Consider the following 16,265-nt stretch of genomic DNA (forward strand, 5'->3'; position numbering starts at 1 on the left):
TTCCTTTAATCCAAAGGACAAGTGATTGATTATCGTAGCTTAGCTTTAGTTAGCATTACTACTGTCAAAATGTCAAATTGGTGTTTATGCTGCATGCACGACGGGGTATTTTTCTTTCTTTAAGCAGAGTTGCTTAAAGGCTTCAAAAACACTTTGTGTCTTTCTCTTTATTGTATTAGCACAACTGAGTGATTAAGTCAGAGGTCAAAATATTTTACTTTCAGATTTTGTGTAGTGTTAAACCCTTCTTCTTCACGTGATGACTTAAATAAAATAGACAGGTATTTGTTGTCTGAGAAAGTTGAAAAATGCATTTTTATTTATTTTTTTATTTTTTTACTTCCCTTGTCTAGTTTGACAACAACATCTTGACCCGAAAGAGCATAGAGTAACTAAATGCAGTAAAGCACATGTGGCTTTGTGTTATAGGTGTGGTTGGAGCTCTCTTTATGAAGCCTTTGTACATCTTGCTTGAGGTGATGACAGAAGCCAATATCTGGTTGACATCAAATATGTAGTCCTTTTTATTGACTCTCTGAGAGAGTGACCATCTACAATGGCCACAATACTGATGCTAGTTAATCTATATCAGGCTAAGCTTTCCTCAATAATCCATCCATCTGGCAGCTCTCCTTCAAGCTCCCTCCAGATGTCTGAGCCTTTCAGTTCATCTCCAATGTTCAACCCAGTCATCCTATGACCGAAACCCATTTGAAAGGTGATCCTGAGTTTCCCAAAGCAGACGCACTGACCTCGGCTGGGCCTTGAAATCCTGTCCATAAATATTACAAACAGCATGACAGACTAGAGACAACCGAGAAGACCAGACTCCAAAATACCCTAAAAATGTCTTTTCATAGGTGTCGTTTTGGACCAAATCGTTCACAGTAATGAGCTTGATTCCCCATACTCCTGCAGTGCCACCCCCCACAGAGGCCCCTTTCTTCAATAAGCAGGTCTTTAAACCTACACATTAGGTGTAAAAGAGGCTTTTAAAGCAGTTGAGCTTGTCTCACTTTGGGTTGAGAAAGAACCGCAGAATGCCAACCATTCGTTTGGAGGCAGATACATTTATTATTATTATTTTCTCATTTTGTGAGACATAACCAGCGGCTCAGCTCAGTCCCCGGCTCATTACACATCATCTACACTTTGCAATGTTATCTGTCAGCTGCGGTAAAATTTGAAGTTTGAGAATCACTGCTGTGTAACTCCTTCCAGTGGAACCGTTTTTATTACTGCTCCTCTTACGCTTACATTTCTACATCCAGGCCCTCATCCAAAATCTAGCAAAGGTCAGTCGGCCAGACACGAGCTGGTGAGTCACACAGTCAGCTATTATGGAGTTAGCGGCTGGTCAGTCCATGTCAGCTGGATAGTTGGTGGTAACTTTCTCACTTTGTGAGTCAAGCATCAAAAATGTTTTCTCAAAATGGAATGACTTAAAAACACAGCTATTGCCAGTGAAATTGTACACCAGAAGTGAATTATGGGAGTGTGGACGTAATTATTTTCTCCAAGTTCATGATTAAACTATGCAAAAGTTCACAAAAAAGCACAATAATCCTGTAATACTTGTCTGACATTGAGGGCAAGATCGTAAAGAAGGCTGACTGTGATGACACACAGATGATCGATCTCACTGAGATAAAATGCCTTATTGCTAACTTTACACGCAGCTTCATTCATTTTTATGAAACATCTGCACGTACATAATTTAATACCTAGCATAAACACACCAAATGTGTGACATGTAGCACAAACAGACCGTGAGTAATTGACAAGGTACACGTGAAAGATAATGACAATGCATTCACAGTGTGCTTTGGACACATGTGAACAGTGTATTTGCTTGGATGGCACATGAAGTTTGAAGTGAATTTCATTTTTGTTAATTGAATCATTTGAGGAGAACATGAGGGCGGGAGCTGTTCACTGTGTGGGAGCCAGAATAGTCCCATCCCTCTAATTAAAGTCCTGTTAAATTTTTGATGCACCCTTGATTTATTCACTTTTGGTGATGACAGCAATGATGTGCCTCATCAACAGCTTTAATTACAGATATAAAACTCATCTTTTACCCAAAATGTCACTTAAAACATGTTGTCCCCAAATAGCACTTTGTTTCAGTAATGTATAAATCCCGCAGCAGTGCATATAAAGCCACTTTTACATCTGTTCACCTTTCCTCACTGCACAGGAGATTAATTTTAGTTTATTATATAAATATATAAGCTCTAAATAGACCTACAACTTCTTAGTGCCTCGGATTGTTGTTCTTTAGTGAATTTTTGGGCCGTCCTCCATCAACACCGGCAGTCCCTTTAATCTCTACTGATGCCATTTTTTTGCCACCAGTTGAAAAATCAAGCCAAGAAGAGCAGAGACAAGAAAAAACGATTTGCTTTGCCAAAAACAACAGAAAGAAAGATCCTTCTGTGCCAGCGCTCAATATCCATTGCACTGGATTGATAAAAGTCAGCAACTAAAGGCAAACAGAGTCACTGTGGATGGGGGAATTAGAAAGTAAAGCTGGGACTGATTGAAAATTCACTTCAAGAGCACCACGTGGCTCCTGTAGGCAGTGGAGCTGGTGATAACACCTTACGGAAAATGTGATATTAAGCTGAAGGTCCTGGCTGGGTTTACTACGTTAAAGACTCCATGTCCAATATAGACTCTTCTTTGGTATACACACACACTTTCGCAAAAATAGAAACTGCAATGGAAGCATGGTAACTCCAGACGGATTCACACAACGCATACATGCAACACATGAAGCAAGAGGATGTTTTCCACATTTTTTGTTTGCCATTTTAGTTTTGTTTCACGTGGCTGGTAGAGCCTTCAAGGAAGTGAAAGGCCTCATAAATACATTATCACTCAGATGGCAAACATTGAAGGCTCCATTGAATCCATCTGAGGTTAGTGAGGGAAAGTGTGTTTGTGCACGTGTGTGGGTGAAAAGGTAAGAGTATTAGAAGGAAAGTATTGTGATGCCATAAGTAGGGCTCTGGCTTGCTTTGTAATATTGTCTCAGAGTAGAATGCACACAAACACACACACACACACACACCACAAACACAGATATATACCTCTGTCACCCCTGTGCAGTACGTGCATGACCAAACACCTTAACTACACATACCTGCAGGCATGTGTTACATTTAAGTCTTCTTATGTCAGATATATACATGAAATATTTGAGCAATCCATGTTGTCTATTGACACATTATAATATTATTCTTTCATTTTTAACTCCTGTTTTAGGCATGCGCACGACGATCCACTTTCACAGCTGCATACACAGCTCCAAATAGCTGCGCCTTCAGTCACATATGCACAGATTAACATGCACACTGGTAAGCAACACCAGCATGAAGCATAAAGACACTCAGCGGATTCTGCCGCTGTGTCGCACTAATCTGATAAAGGATGCTGCGTGTGTTATGCATGTGTTGCAAGTGTAGATGAGTGTAGCCCATGATGCACAAGGCTGAAATCTGTTTTCTGATTGTTAAATAGCTGTGGGCTTTTGTGCTGACTGCTCCTTTCCAGGTTGTTTGTGTGTGTGTGTGTGTGTGTGTGTGTGTGTCTGTGTGTGTGTTTGTGTGACCACTGTCAAACAAATACAAACTGACCATCCCCTGGCAGATGGTGGCAGATAAACAAAGTGAAATGTTCAGTGATTTTTCAAACAATGGATCCCTAATTTCAGACGGAGGTAAACAAAAGCACGCTTGTTCTTGAAATGACAAAACTGTCAATGACAGATTTTAATAGCTGACTGATGAAGACCGACATATCTGTCTATCTATTTAGCCTATTGGTTGAATTTGGGCTAAGAGCTTAAGGAATTATGTTAGACAGAAATACAAGTGTGTGTGTGTGTGTGTGTGTGTGCGTGTGTGTGTGTGTGTGTGTTGGCCTGTGCCTCCCCTCTGCACTGTGAACAGCAGGCCAGCCTACACCTCAGCAAGGCTAGATTAGCATATCAAACTACTGGCACATCTCTGCATGCTGCCTGATGCCTCCTTCTATCCCATGGAATCAACCATAAAAAAAAAAAAAAAAAACACAGTTCATGTATCAAGGTACAGCAGGCAGCCACTTCCACTATGGAAACCTCTGAATAAAAAGAAAAAAGGGAAAAAAAAAAAAACACATTGTCCTTTGTGGCTACTACCGTAGCAAGTAGTTGGTGAACACTGTGGATCTTGCTCCTACATGGCCAAATATTTCTAAAAAAAAACAACATAGAGCATAAATAATGGACTTATGGTATACCTGTTGTATGAACAGAAATGTGGCTACATAGACAAACTCTGCAAAATCTACTAACTTTATTGTTTTTTTTTTTTGTTTACAGTTTAAATGTGTTTGATACATTTAAAGTAATAATGTAGAAAATAACACCATAAATACGGTACGGTCTTTAGTCTGTATGTTGGCCTTTTTAAGTTCAGTGTCTTGTAGCGTCCTCTCCAGCAAAGATAATGTTTATTTCTTTAAGGTAAATATATCGTCAGGATGACAGTTTATAATAATGGTTGGTGTGCAACCCTCGGAAAAGGAAAGATAATGAATAGAAAATCCAGGGAAGATGTGATATAGACCCTGAGGATTACAACTTCTCTTAAAATGATTTCAATTTGTCCGGTTCAACTTTCAGAAATAGACTCATGATACAATGCAATGAATTAGCATGTCAATAACATGCTCTGCATTTGACTAGAAAATGGACTGACTTGATCATAAGGTCATTTTCATTTTTCAGTATTTATCCAAAGGGGGACTGATTACATACCTTGCAATGTCAGATTACCCACAATGTTTTTTCATGGGGACTGATTTTTTTGAATCACTTTTGCTTCATGAATGTAAACACGCTCAACAATTAGCCTAAACCTAACCTAAATCCACTCCCACAGTGAAAGACTGCCTGCGCTTTACCTATGCTCTTCTTAGTTTTCTCAGTGAAGTGCTTGGTCTAATAGTTTCCACATTTCTTAACGACAACATTGCTCTTACTGTCCCCCGTTGAGGCGTCCTGCGAGTCCAAGATGCCTGATTCCTGGAGCGATCGGATACAAGAGTCGACCAGCTCTAAGCCTGTTGTCAGCTCTTCCTCTATGTCCTTCTGTCCATCTGCATGAACATGAACGAAAACAGACAAAAAAAGCTGAATGGAGAAGAAGAGGCAAGTGTGCCTGTCTTTCATTCATGCACCCAGATAACATGATGGGACTTAAGCTACATTCATTAACCCTCAAGGACAATGCAAAATGTAGATGAGTTATGAGCCACCAATGACACCGGATTTCTCCAGCTCATATCCTTTGTGAATGACCTTCAAATACCCATCATGTACAGTTCTCACCCAAGACTATGCCAGGCTACCCTGCCACAGGTATGCCATACATATGTCTTTGTATCAATTTCAATTAAAGAGTATGTGCCTTGCAAATGAGCTAAAAAAACGATTTCCAGTTTGGGATAGGTAAATATATCTGTCTATCTCTCTGACTGTAGAAAATAAAAATCTGATAAGAAAAAAAAAAAAAAAAATGACAGGTGTCTGCACACTTTCATTGTTGCTACCAGGCCCATTGTCTATTAGAGAGGGACTGACAACACGTCCGGTACTTTCAAGTTAGAGTCAGGTGGCCAAAAGGGGATAAAACCTTAAAAATGAGCAACATTCATCTTGAGTGGCGCAGAGAAATGGTAGTAGCAGAGGCCTTAGCGAGTGGATTTAGATGGCTGATTTCACTTCAGCTGATGCAATTGCAGATTGATATTGATGCTCTTGGTGAAGTATTTCCAGTGCTTTCTACGGTATTACGGTGGATTTACTCTCACTCTCACCCCCGCAGGCCTAAACTGTTTTTTAAACCCGTTTGATCCAGAGGTGATGGTCTTTTAATGATTCCTGACTGGTGACGACATTAAATGGTGTGATTCGAGTAAGATTTTTCTTTTTTACGACAAAGTAAATTTAGCCTCTCCGAGGCTGAGCGGTCAAGCCTGATCACAGCAGATGGATGAGGACCAGAGCAGGCGCTGAAAGCACTGAGTATGAAACGTTTTGACCACAAGCCTCTGGGTATGCCTTGTGTTTAGTCACCTCTTTGTTGGCAGAGGTCACCAACCCTACACTCAGATAATCAATCTACTTACGGCATCCTTCACATCCCAACAGGAGAAACAAAAAGGCAGGGAGAGAGAGAGAGAAAGAGGCTAAAGTGTCATGCATATATGGTGGACTTTTGGCTAAAATGCTGTCAAAGAATTTGTCAAGCACAGAGAAGTCTCTCTGTTTGACTTTGTAATTGTTTAAAGGCCTCACTCTTATTGATTCTTGCCATCCTTCATGGAAAACACTTCCCATCTCGCACCACAAACACGTGAATCTAAAAGCCGGGAATTATTTGCAAATGTGGTTTGACCTTTACTCAGCTGTCAGAAGAGGTGGGAAAATTCAAGGGAGGAGTGGTTTTTTTTTGTTATTAGCTTTTTCTTTATGGGTTTTGGTGAAGAGTGGAAATTTGTGTTGTGCGTTTAACCTGCAGAAGCCGCCGTAGGGCTTGTAAAAGACTATATCAATGAATATTTGAATATAAGTGTGCAATGGGAGATTTTACAGAGGTAACTGTAATGAGCGCAGTCCGCAATGCAAACAACAGAAGACAAGACAAAATGTATGAGTGCATTTAACAGGAAATATTACCTTGATTGTTCCAGCGAAATTTTTCATCTGCAGAGCTGCAGGAGTAAAAACAAGAAAAAGGAAACAGTGTTAGAAATATTCAGTTCCTTCAGCCTTGTGAAAAATAAAAATAAAAACTTTTTCTCACCAAAATCCACTTTATAGCATTGTATACAGGGACAGAATATTAAATGTATGTTTGCAGTCAGTCTTAAAAGTCCCATATTGTATAAAGTAAGATGTTTTTCATTATAAATCAGGTCTAAGTTCTATATTAATACTGTGAAAGCTTCAAAGCACTCAATTTTCAGAGAAATCTCTAATTCCCTAAAATCTCAGCCAGACAACCTTTGATGGTTTGGTACCAAAATAACAATTATAAACATATTCTCATTGATATCAATGAAGTGTAAACTATTGGCACGTTAAGCAACTGCACCCTTCAAGTGAATGGATCATTGAGAAGGTACTATAAAGTGTTCGATGGCAGTCTTCATGCCTATTCGCTGTGTTTTTTCACATTCAGCTGAAGGCCAACAGGTGCTGTGGTAAAATGGAGAACTTTCTCAGGCCAAATTAAATGCTTTGTTGTTGAGCAGAAAACAAGGCAGTTTTTTTAACCTATCCAACAACAGTGTTATCCTGTCACAGAAAATATTTCAATGAGCAAAAAAAAAAAAAAAAACAGTCAGAACAGTCAGCGTAAACCGATCAGGGAATGAGTCTTTCTCCTGGAAAAAGCAACAACACAACAACAACAACACAAAGACTTACTAAAACATTACAATGAGCAGGCAAGGTCACACACATGCACTGATATGGGATCGAAGTGACTGCAAAAGGTAGACGGGACATATCTCTTTTGATTCCAGTGACAGTCTCCATGACTAAAGAATCAATTCTTTTCCATTTCAAATAATTTGTTTTTGTTTATTGAGGAAGTTATAAGGCATAATTAATGTAATATATTTAAGATAGACTGGAAAAAAATTGACAAAAATCAAGGATGCTTTATTTGTAAAGCCTCCTGCACAAGAATCTCAATAAGAATGGATCCAGAGCACAGTTGTCACACGGTTTCCTAACGATAATCATTTTAGAGTTGCTTTAATATGCGTGGGCAGACAGACTGTTCCCTTACAAATAAATATTTTGACTATGAGCAGGTTTATTTTAGATGAAAATTTAAATGTTTCCTAGACTCTTCACAATGTTTTCATGACTGCTTCCTATTGGGTATTGAGGGTAAGGTGATTTTTGTAGACTGTATGTTTGGTAAGTTTTTGTCTGTTATGCTCCACCGTACCAGCCTGCTAAACAGTTGATTTAAGCGTCAGTAGAACGGTGTAGTATATGGCAGAAATTCAGGGTGATAATAAGACACATGGACAGTAAAATAATGGCTCAAAATTTGCCTTTTAATCACCATTTTTTTCCTGTGGATAACAGCTAAAGAGCAATCATCTGTGTATTACAGTGAGCAAACTATGTGAAGGTGTAAACTCGTGTACTTGTTTTGTTTTTTTTTTTCCCCAAAAGCTATGCCATCTCACTCAGTGAAGATCACTCTATGAATGTCTGCAACATCAGTTTTGAGTCTGTTCTAACTAAATCAGTGCGTGTGTGTTTGTGCAGATTCAATGCATTCAAATGCGTCACACAGCCAACCAACATATAAATATGCTTTGTGAGCCTTTCATAATAAATGTCTGTGATGGGAAAAGTTGTTCACGAACACTTGTTCATTTCCCTGCAAAGAGCCGAGTAAAAAATTAACCTGACTCCCTTGACTATATATCATAAAACGTATAAAGGTAGAATCAGGAGGTTATTAGCTCAGATTAAACGGTCTCGCTCTATGTAAAATTATGTTAAAAATATTGGCATAGAGGGCAGCACGGCAGCATAGCATATATGTTAAATGCATCATTGGTCATTTTCCAAATATAGAGAGATTAATTATACAAGTTACAACTGTGTCTATTGCCAGTGTTGGGAAAAAAAAAAAAAAATCCTCCATATCGCTAACCTAATGTCTTCCCAGTTAAAACTCACAATGAATGCTATTCAGTCCCTGCAGACGCAGAGCAGATGCTATTAAATCATCCCGCTGATTACCTCCATTTTCAGCGTGTGTGTGTTTTTGTGCGTGTGACTGATTGTGAAGGGGAGCCAAGCGGTACATGTTAATGGACCTCTGTCAGCAAAGCAGACTTCTTATTCATCAGGTGTATACCAAACAACACACACACACACACACACACAAACACCGCAACTTTTACTGCGCAAAGAACACAAATGAATCACACATAGCAAAGTGTTCAGCCACGTCAAGGAGGATGGAGTGTGTTGATTTCACAGGGATATCTTGGCCAGAGCTGGATGATTATTATCTCTGGTCTGAGTTCAGACAGCCAGTGCTCATGCCACAAGCTGACTGTATTCCCTGAAAGGGCAGGACACTCTGGTCCTCAATTTCTTTCCCTGCATTTGCTGCTATCAAAATCATCCCTCTGTACCTGCAAAGACTTCATTAGAGTAAAATTAATGCCATTTACAAATGTCCAGGATGCCATTCAGGTAAAACAAAATTTAAGATGAGCGCTGAGAGAGAATCGCTGCTGCAAACTGGGAGGAAGAGGAAGGAGTTGGAATTTAAAGCCGTTAAGAGGATTTCAGATTTTTGACGGGGTTGTAGGAGATTTTTCATATTATTGGGGAGATCAGAAAAAAGCAGAAAAGATGTGACAGGACTAGGAAAACCAGACAAAAACAGAAGAGAAGCAAGACGGAACAGTTAGATCAGGACATCTTAGAAGAGAATAGGCTGTGAACGGTTATGAAATTGGGCCTTAATCCAGCATAAATCAGAAGTGTAATGAATCGGAGTCAGAATCAGATCACTGGATGAAAAAAAAGCACAAATGTTCTCCTGTGCGTCGCCTTGTGCTGTGTCTCTATGTAATGAGACAATCATACATGATGTTCTAACGCTTCCGCCATCTGTTTATCAGGTAACACCAAAAGTCCAAGGTCACGCTGGCTCTTCTATGAGGCTGTGAGCATGTTTGACATGAATGCATCAAACACTGAAGACTAGCAGTTTTGCACTTATAAACCAAACTTGGAAATTGAAGTGTTGACCTCTTGAGGCAAAGCCAGGGAAAGTTTACTGTGAAGGAAGAACATCCGAGAATGTCATAACAATCCATTCAATAGTGGTTCACTTGTGTAGGTGAAAACAGTTCTTTCATAGTAATTTATGGAATAAAGTCTGCGCTCAAGGTGCTGCTGGCTTTTTTCAAATATTTTAGTTTGTTCACTGACTATAATAAGAAGTTTCTCCATTATCTGTTGCATATTAATGTATAATTAATATGTTGGGATTGTGGACTTCCACAGTGAACAAGATCAATCTTTCTGAAGATAACGAGTCCAGGCTCTTGGACACACCGATGAGTTTTCAGCAGCTCTGCGGTTTTCTACTAATCCACTGACCACCTGAGATGACCGCCTCTTCCTCTGTGCCTATACATGCTGTCCTCCTCCTCTTGGTCACATGGCACGTCCACTTAGACCTCACTCTCCGAAATGGCTCATTGACCTCTTGGTCTGGGAAACCAACAGAGTTAGTGTTTTTTTCGAATTGGATGTCTATGCTGCACCAATGAAATGTGACAGTGTAATTAGTGGGTAGATAGAGAACTAATTGACAGCATGATCAACTTGTCAGCTGCAGGTCATGCCACCACGTAGCACTTCATCACAGCTAATTATATAATGCTGTGTGCATGTGTTGGCAGGTGTGAGTGTGGCTTAGTCCGTGGCCATTGAAGACAACATGTGTGCACAGGGAATCAGCACTGGGTTTTGTGTTTAGGTGTGAAAAGCTCAAATATTTGAGCTAGAGCTGGAAACCGCCAAAGAGCTTAAAAGGTCATTATTGAAAAAAAAAAAGAAAAAAGAAAGGTCTCATATTTTATTGTGCACAACCTCTACTGCTTTTGCTTCACACAAAACAAACCCGTTGCGTAATCCCAAATAACATAACCGCAAGTGAAGCACAATGGTGTTTACTGAAAGACTGCGCTACGGCAATACTGGATTATCTCAGAATGCCTCCGGCAAGCTGCAACGACTGACCTTGCTAAATTCGGATGATAACATTGGAGGAACCTCCCCTCAAGTGTGAAAGTCAACCTGAGAGACGCCTCACGCTCGTTTCTAACATTGCTGACAACAAATTGATTAGTGAAACGTAATTAAAGTGTTTCTTGTTCTACCGCTTTGAAATTTGGCAACAGTTTAGCGCTTCTGAGTTAGGTCTTGGCCTCTACTTTTTCCATTACATGATTATGAACACATGACCAACAACAGACAGCCGTCTCTTTCATGCAGAAATAATGTATGATGATGTACAGCATGCTGTATTAACAGGGATGCTGCCACATATTTCAACCAAAGGGTATATACTATTATTACATAAATACATGTTGTGATGCAAATTAACGCGAAATGTTAAATTCCCTCAATAACATGTCTTGAAGTATATTCATTAAAATATCTATAATGGATTTCACATGGTGTAACCTGTTGCAGAGCATGCATGTATGCAATAATAATATACGTTTGTATTTAATATTTTCATAAATTCATGTAATTTGTATACGCACATGTTACATTTGTATGTGGCACTGGTCAGACAAAATGAAATCAAGGTTTTAAAAGCCACAGCACCAATTCCTAAAATGTGTCAGCATCTTCTTCAAGCTTTGTTCCAAACCTGAGAACACCTTGCATGACTAGCAACCTGAGGATTTTAATGCTGCGTTATTTATTTCTTCTGTTTTGATGTGTTAAAAAACCACAAATAATTTTGTAACACAACGAGAACGTACTATGAGTGGCTAACCCTAACAGAAAAGTCACAACCTTTGAAGGCATTATCAATGCTTATGCTAATTTGTCATATGATTTAATGATGGTCTAACAGATGGTGCAGGTATTTCAGTGCAGTACAGCAAAACAAGAGTGCAGGCTCACTTGATTAACAAAGCGCTGGTGAGCTGCTCAGCATCACAATTCTCTGTTTGTTCAGTTGTTGGATAACAACTAAAGCGTATTTGTAGCTGCATTAAAACCCATTTAATGGGACCATGGGGATCAGGAAGGGACAGGACAGGGACTTGACAAGCTGAGGTTTTCCTGTTTTTCAGGAGTCTTAAAGTGGGAGGATATCTCTAGTAAAACTCCAGATTTAACTCCAGCTTAGACACTATTTTTAAAATGGCTCACAGTGTCAATAAAACAACTAACAAACAAACTGTAATGAAAGGCACGGAAATGGAAAACTCTTCTTCTTCCTCTACTTATTGACTGACCTTTGCAGAATTAGATCATTTAAGCAAACTCTCCATCAGGGAAATGTGTCTAAGAATGGGGCCCTAATGTTCCTTCAGTCAACACTGACTCCATTTGACTGGGTGACTCACGATCCATCAATAGGCTCTGCTGTTTTTAGACAACACCAATCTTAAACAAGTGCCAAATGCACGTGTCAAAATAAGGGGTCATGTTGTGCTCTAATTCAAATAAATAGTAAAAACTTGCAATACTTGAGGTCCAGTTTTTGTTGAAAGCATTACTTTCAGATGGGAGGCATAATGTTCTGTAATTTGAAATAATGAGCCACTCTTGTTGTATGTTCTGACCTGATATTTCCAGATGCTTTAATGCCTCAATGTTGGCTATTTGCTGTTCTTCTTGGTGAAAAACGGGTAACAGTCAAATCGCAAGCCTCTGACCAACCCATCTCTCTTACTGACCAATTTGCTGCATTAAGGGGGACAGAGAGGGAATGAAAGAAGATGGTGCACCAGTAGTAAAGGGTGGAGGTTGGGGGAGGGAGGGGTTAAAAGAGATAGGCAGAGAGAGATAGAAAATGAAAGTGAGAAAATAATACAAAAGCAAGAGGGAGGGAGCTTTGATAAATCTGGTGAGGGGGACTTAAAAGCTAACAGAAAGCAATGAAAATCCCATCATTTTATCCACCCAATGAACACATTGTGAAGCCACCCCATATAATTCATCTATTCCATGCCTCACATATTATCTGTTATCTATATTGACCACAATGGTTGACCCTCTTGTAGACCGCGCTTTTAGATAATCGAGCCAACCATAATGAAAGAAAAAAAAAAAAAAAAAAAAAAAAGAAAGTCAGACAGGAAATCAAAGGCATTTTTAGCTCTGGAAAATGCAGCTTGTGTCAACACTAATTTACATTCAAAAACTAAAGCCACTTTGTGGTTTTTAATTTACTCTGTACCATTTCACAGACTCTACGTACAAAAACAACATGGCCCCAAAGGCTTTTATATATTAAAAAAACATGGCTGATGACTTTTGCAAATGTAGATTATTTTTATACATATATTTCACTTGACATTAATCATCAGCCTTCAGCACAATATCCACAGTCGCCGTTAGCTGCTTGATAGACATCTCGTGCAATTTGAGCAACACTGTCTCTTGACACTGCAATCTCGAAAAGCTTATAGTCATGTAAATAAAGTCCACATCATAATAGAAATGTGCAATTTGCCCAAAAGGTTTCCCTTCACCTTTACAAAAAGAGAAGAACGGTGAGGAAATGCCTCTCTTGCTTTCACCGTGATACTACAGTGGCCGACGAGGGCCAAAGGCACTTCAACGAATGTGTCTCAGAGAAAACAGCTTCAAGTAAAGAAAGGATGCAAATTCACAAACTCAAACACAAGTCTAAATGATGTACAAAAAGAGGAACGTGGTGCAAATGGAAAAAAAAAAAAAAAAAAAACCCTTGCTGTAAAAAACAAAGACAAATGCATCATCAGCATCAAACCATGCAAACCAAGAAACCATCTGAAAACGCTGCATAACCGGTCACTGCAAATGTAAAATACATTAAAGTAAACGTCACGTAATGTGAAGCGTTGTACAGTGATATAAATATAAATGTATGTATTATAAATATAATAAAATAAAATTCACAGTACCGTTCCTGTTGTATGTTCAAACACCATGGTTCAGTCAGCTGTTCTGACTCTCTGCAGTCCGTGTGTGTCTCCATTGAGCTAGTACGCTGAGAGCGCCCCCTGCAGGTTCGGATCAGCTTTTTTGTTTGCAGTTGGTGTCTTGGTTTGCATCGTTTGATGATGATGATGATGCATTTGTCTTTTTTTTTTGCAGAACAGTTTTTTTTTTTTTTTCATTTTCAATATGTTCCTCTTTTTGTAGACTTGTGTTTGAGTTTGTGAACTTGCATCGTTTCTGTACTTGAAGCTGTTTCTCTAACTGAGACACATTCGGCCGTTGCAGTGTGTTTGGCCCTTTTCGGCCACCGTATGACACAGACTGGAACATTATAAGTTTGGATGTTACAGATAAACCCTATCTAGCTTCAGGAATCCTGTTTCATTTGGTATCATCAAGTCTCATCTCAGGTTAAGAAATCTTAAATACTCAGTCCAACGCCTGTATTCAACTTTTTTGTCTATTGCCTAGCAACCAATGGTACTTCTCTCATCCCACCTCACTGAGGTATTTTTATTACCCTTAAAATTTCCCATGGAAATATCCAAAAGAATTACCTTTTCACCTTGACAATCTCTACTAGCAAAGAAAAATAAAACGATAGGTGACTGTCAGTCAAACCACGGCAACTGCCCCGTGCCATCCTATCCAAACCTTGTCTTGGTTTACAGCTGCATGTGGTACAGTCTGTGTCTAAATGTCATCACATGCGTTGTTTGTATATGACAAGATTGAATGGAGTGCTTATTGGAAATGCAGACGCACAAAATAAAGAAAATGGCTAAATGAATATTGCACACAACAATAAATATATGAGAAAATATATATTTGTAAGGTTCCACACACTCCCAGAATCTATGGCACAGAGCACTGCAGCTGCTCTGGACAGCTGTGGCACCAAGTATTACAGACACCTCGTTAGCGACGAGGTGCATGTAATGCTTGTCATAGTAAAGAAGAGCACTGAGGTTGGCATACAACCTTAGTGTCGAACTACTGAAATGTAATTTTTCATTTCAGCCACATCTAATAGCTGTTGCATCTCAAATCTGCTCTAACTCATGTCGTCTGTTCAGACACACATAAATATACAGGTGTTCATTGACCACTGTGACGTGTTTCTAACGTGTGTGTGAGAGAGAGAGAGACACAGAGAGAACACAGGACACAGCTCTACAATGACTTAAGGCTTTAGACATTTGAATGTGGCAAAAGATTTTCAGTTTGGGACAGCAGAGAAGCAGCAGAGAAGCAGGTCTTTGAATGTGGCCCAGGAGGCATTTGTGTTCAGAAGGCTGAAAGAATGTGGCGACATGTGGCCCAGTCCAAATTTGGTCTGAGTGACAGATGTCCAGATCTCATACATCCTCATAACTCAGAACCGTCCATTTTTGATTGTATTATATTTAACAGTATGTACATGTACCAAAGCAACAAAGCTGCAGTGTGAAACATACTGATCCTCCAGTGAATTCTCAGGCTTCAGCTTATTGGTATCGCTCACCCAAGCACGATCCTGAGTATAAAACACATCCTGGCATAAATGATGAGGGTGATCCCTGCAGCCATGCTGAACACAGGTGTTACTCACCTTCTGTGTAAACAAACATCAACCAACCCATTATTTAGTATCTAAGTATTGAAGGGAGGATGAGGGGACACAGTGGTTCAGTGGTTTGAGCCGTTGGCTCATAGCAAGAGGACTCTGGGTCGGAGCAGCTGGGGCCTGTCTGTGTGGAGCTTGTTTAGTTGCCCTGTGCCTGCGTGGGTTTGGGTATGATCCCAAATATGACCTTCACCAGGGCAGGAGCAGGTATTAGGAGCGCTGTGTGAAAGTGTGCACACTGAAATAACAAGAAGCCAGTTTGCTGTGTGTACATTTCATTGTTTTTTGTTTTTTTTTTGGTGTGGGGGTGGGGGGGTGGGGGTGCTAGCAGTGTGCCTGTCAGAGGATCCACCAAAACTGCCGTATAATGCAACACAAGACAGGCGGTATCGCAAGCTGCAATGAGTTCAAAGAGGCCCCATAATTCACTGGCTGATCCCGGTGGGAGCAGGAACTGGCTGTAAATCACATAAACAATAAGTCATACGGTTGATATGGACTAGCTCCAGTGATCTAAAATGAGAGTAGCCTTTTGTTGAATTCTCCCTCCAACCTTAAACCTTTGATCTATGATCCTGCATTAGACATGCAGCGGTTGCTGTGGCCCATTCTTTCTTTGTCAAGTTGAACTAATTAGGCATTCAGCACCAGAGTTTTCCTTTTTTTGTTCTTGAAGTACTCTCAGATAGGGAGCAGTTACTTACTGCTGCCACCACAGACACCAAGCTACAAAAAAGGAGACAGGAGCTGCTTTGACTTTTATTTGAGCTGCCTGGATTTTGCAGCTCTCTGCCAACAATGATCAAAGCTGCTATATAATGCTCTTAAAGCAACATCAGCGTCAGCGATTGATTATCTGTCTGGACCAGAAAGAAT

The 16,265-nt window shown here is 39.8% G+C and overlaps 1 protein-coding gene across 5 annotated transcripts in view; it reads right to left on the minus strand.

Annotated features, from left to right (window-relative positions):
• The window catches only part of ctnnd2b (catenin (cadherin-associated protein), delta 2b), a 135,709-nt gene that overhangs the window by 79,507 nt on the left and 39,937 nt on the right, over positions 1 to 16,265 (minus strand). For all 5 annotated transcript variants that reach the window (XM_029524303.1, XM_029524302.1, XM_029524300.1 and 2 more), the window contains exons 3-4: positions 6,731 to 6,765; positions 5,032 to 5,148 (exon numbers count right to left, since the gene is read on the minus strand). In XM_029524303.1, coding sequence (XP_029380163.1) covers positions 5,032 to 5,148; positions 6,731 to 6,765 — 152 coding nt within the window. The remainder of the gene's footprint in view (positions 1 to 5,031; positions 5,149 to 6,730; positions 6,766 to 16,265) is intronic.

This window comes from Echeneis naucrates, chromosome 17 (genome assembly GCF_900963305.1).
Source record: "Echeneis naucrates chromosome 17, fEcheNa1.1, whole genome shotgun sequence".
NCBI lineage: Eukaryota > Metazoa > Chordata > Actinopteri > Carangiformes > Echeneidae > Echeneis > Echeneis naucrates.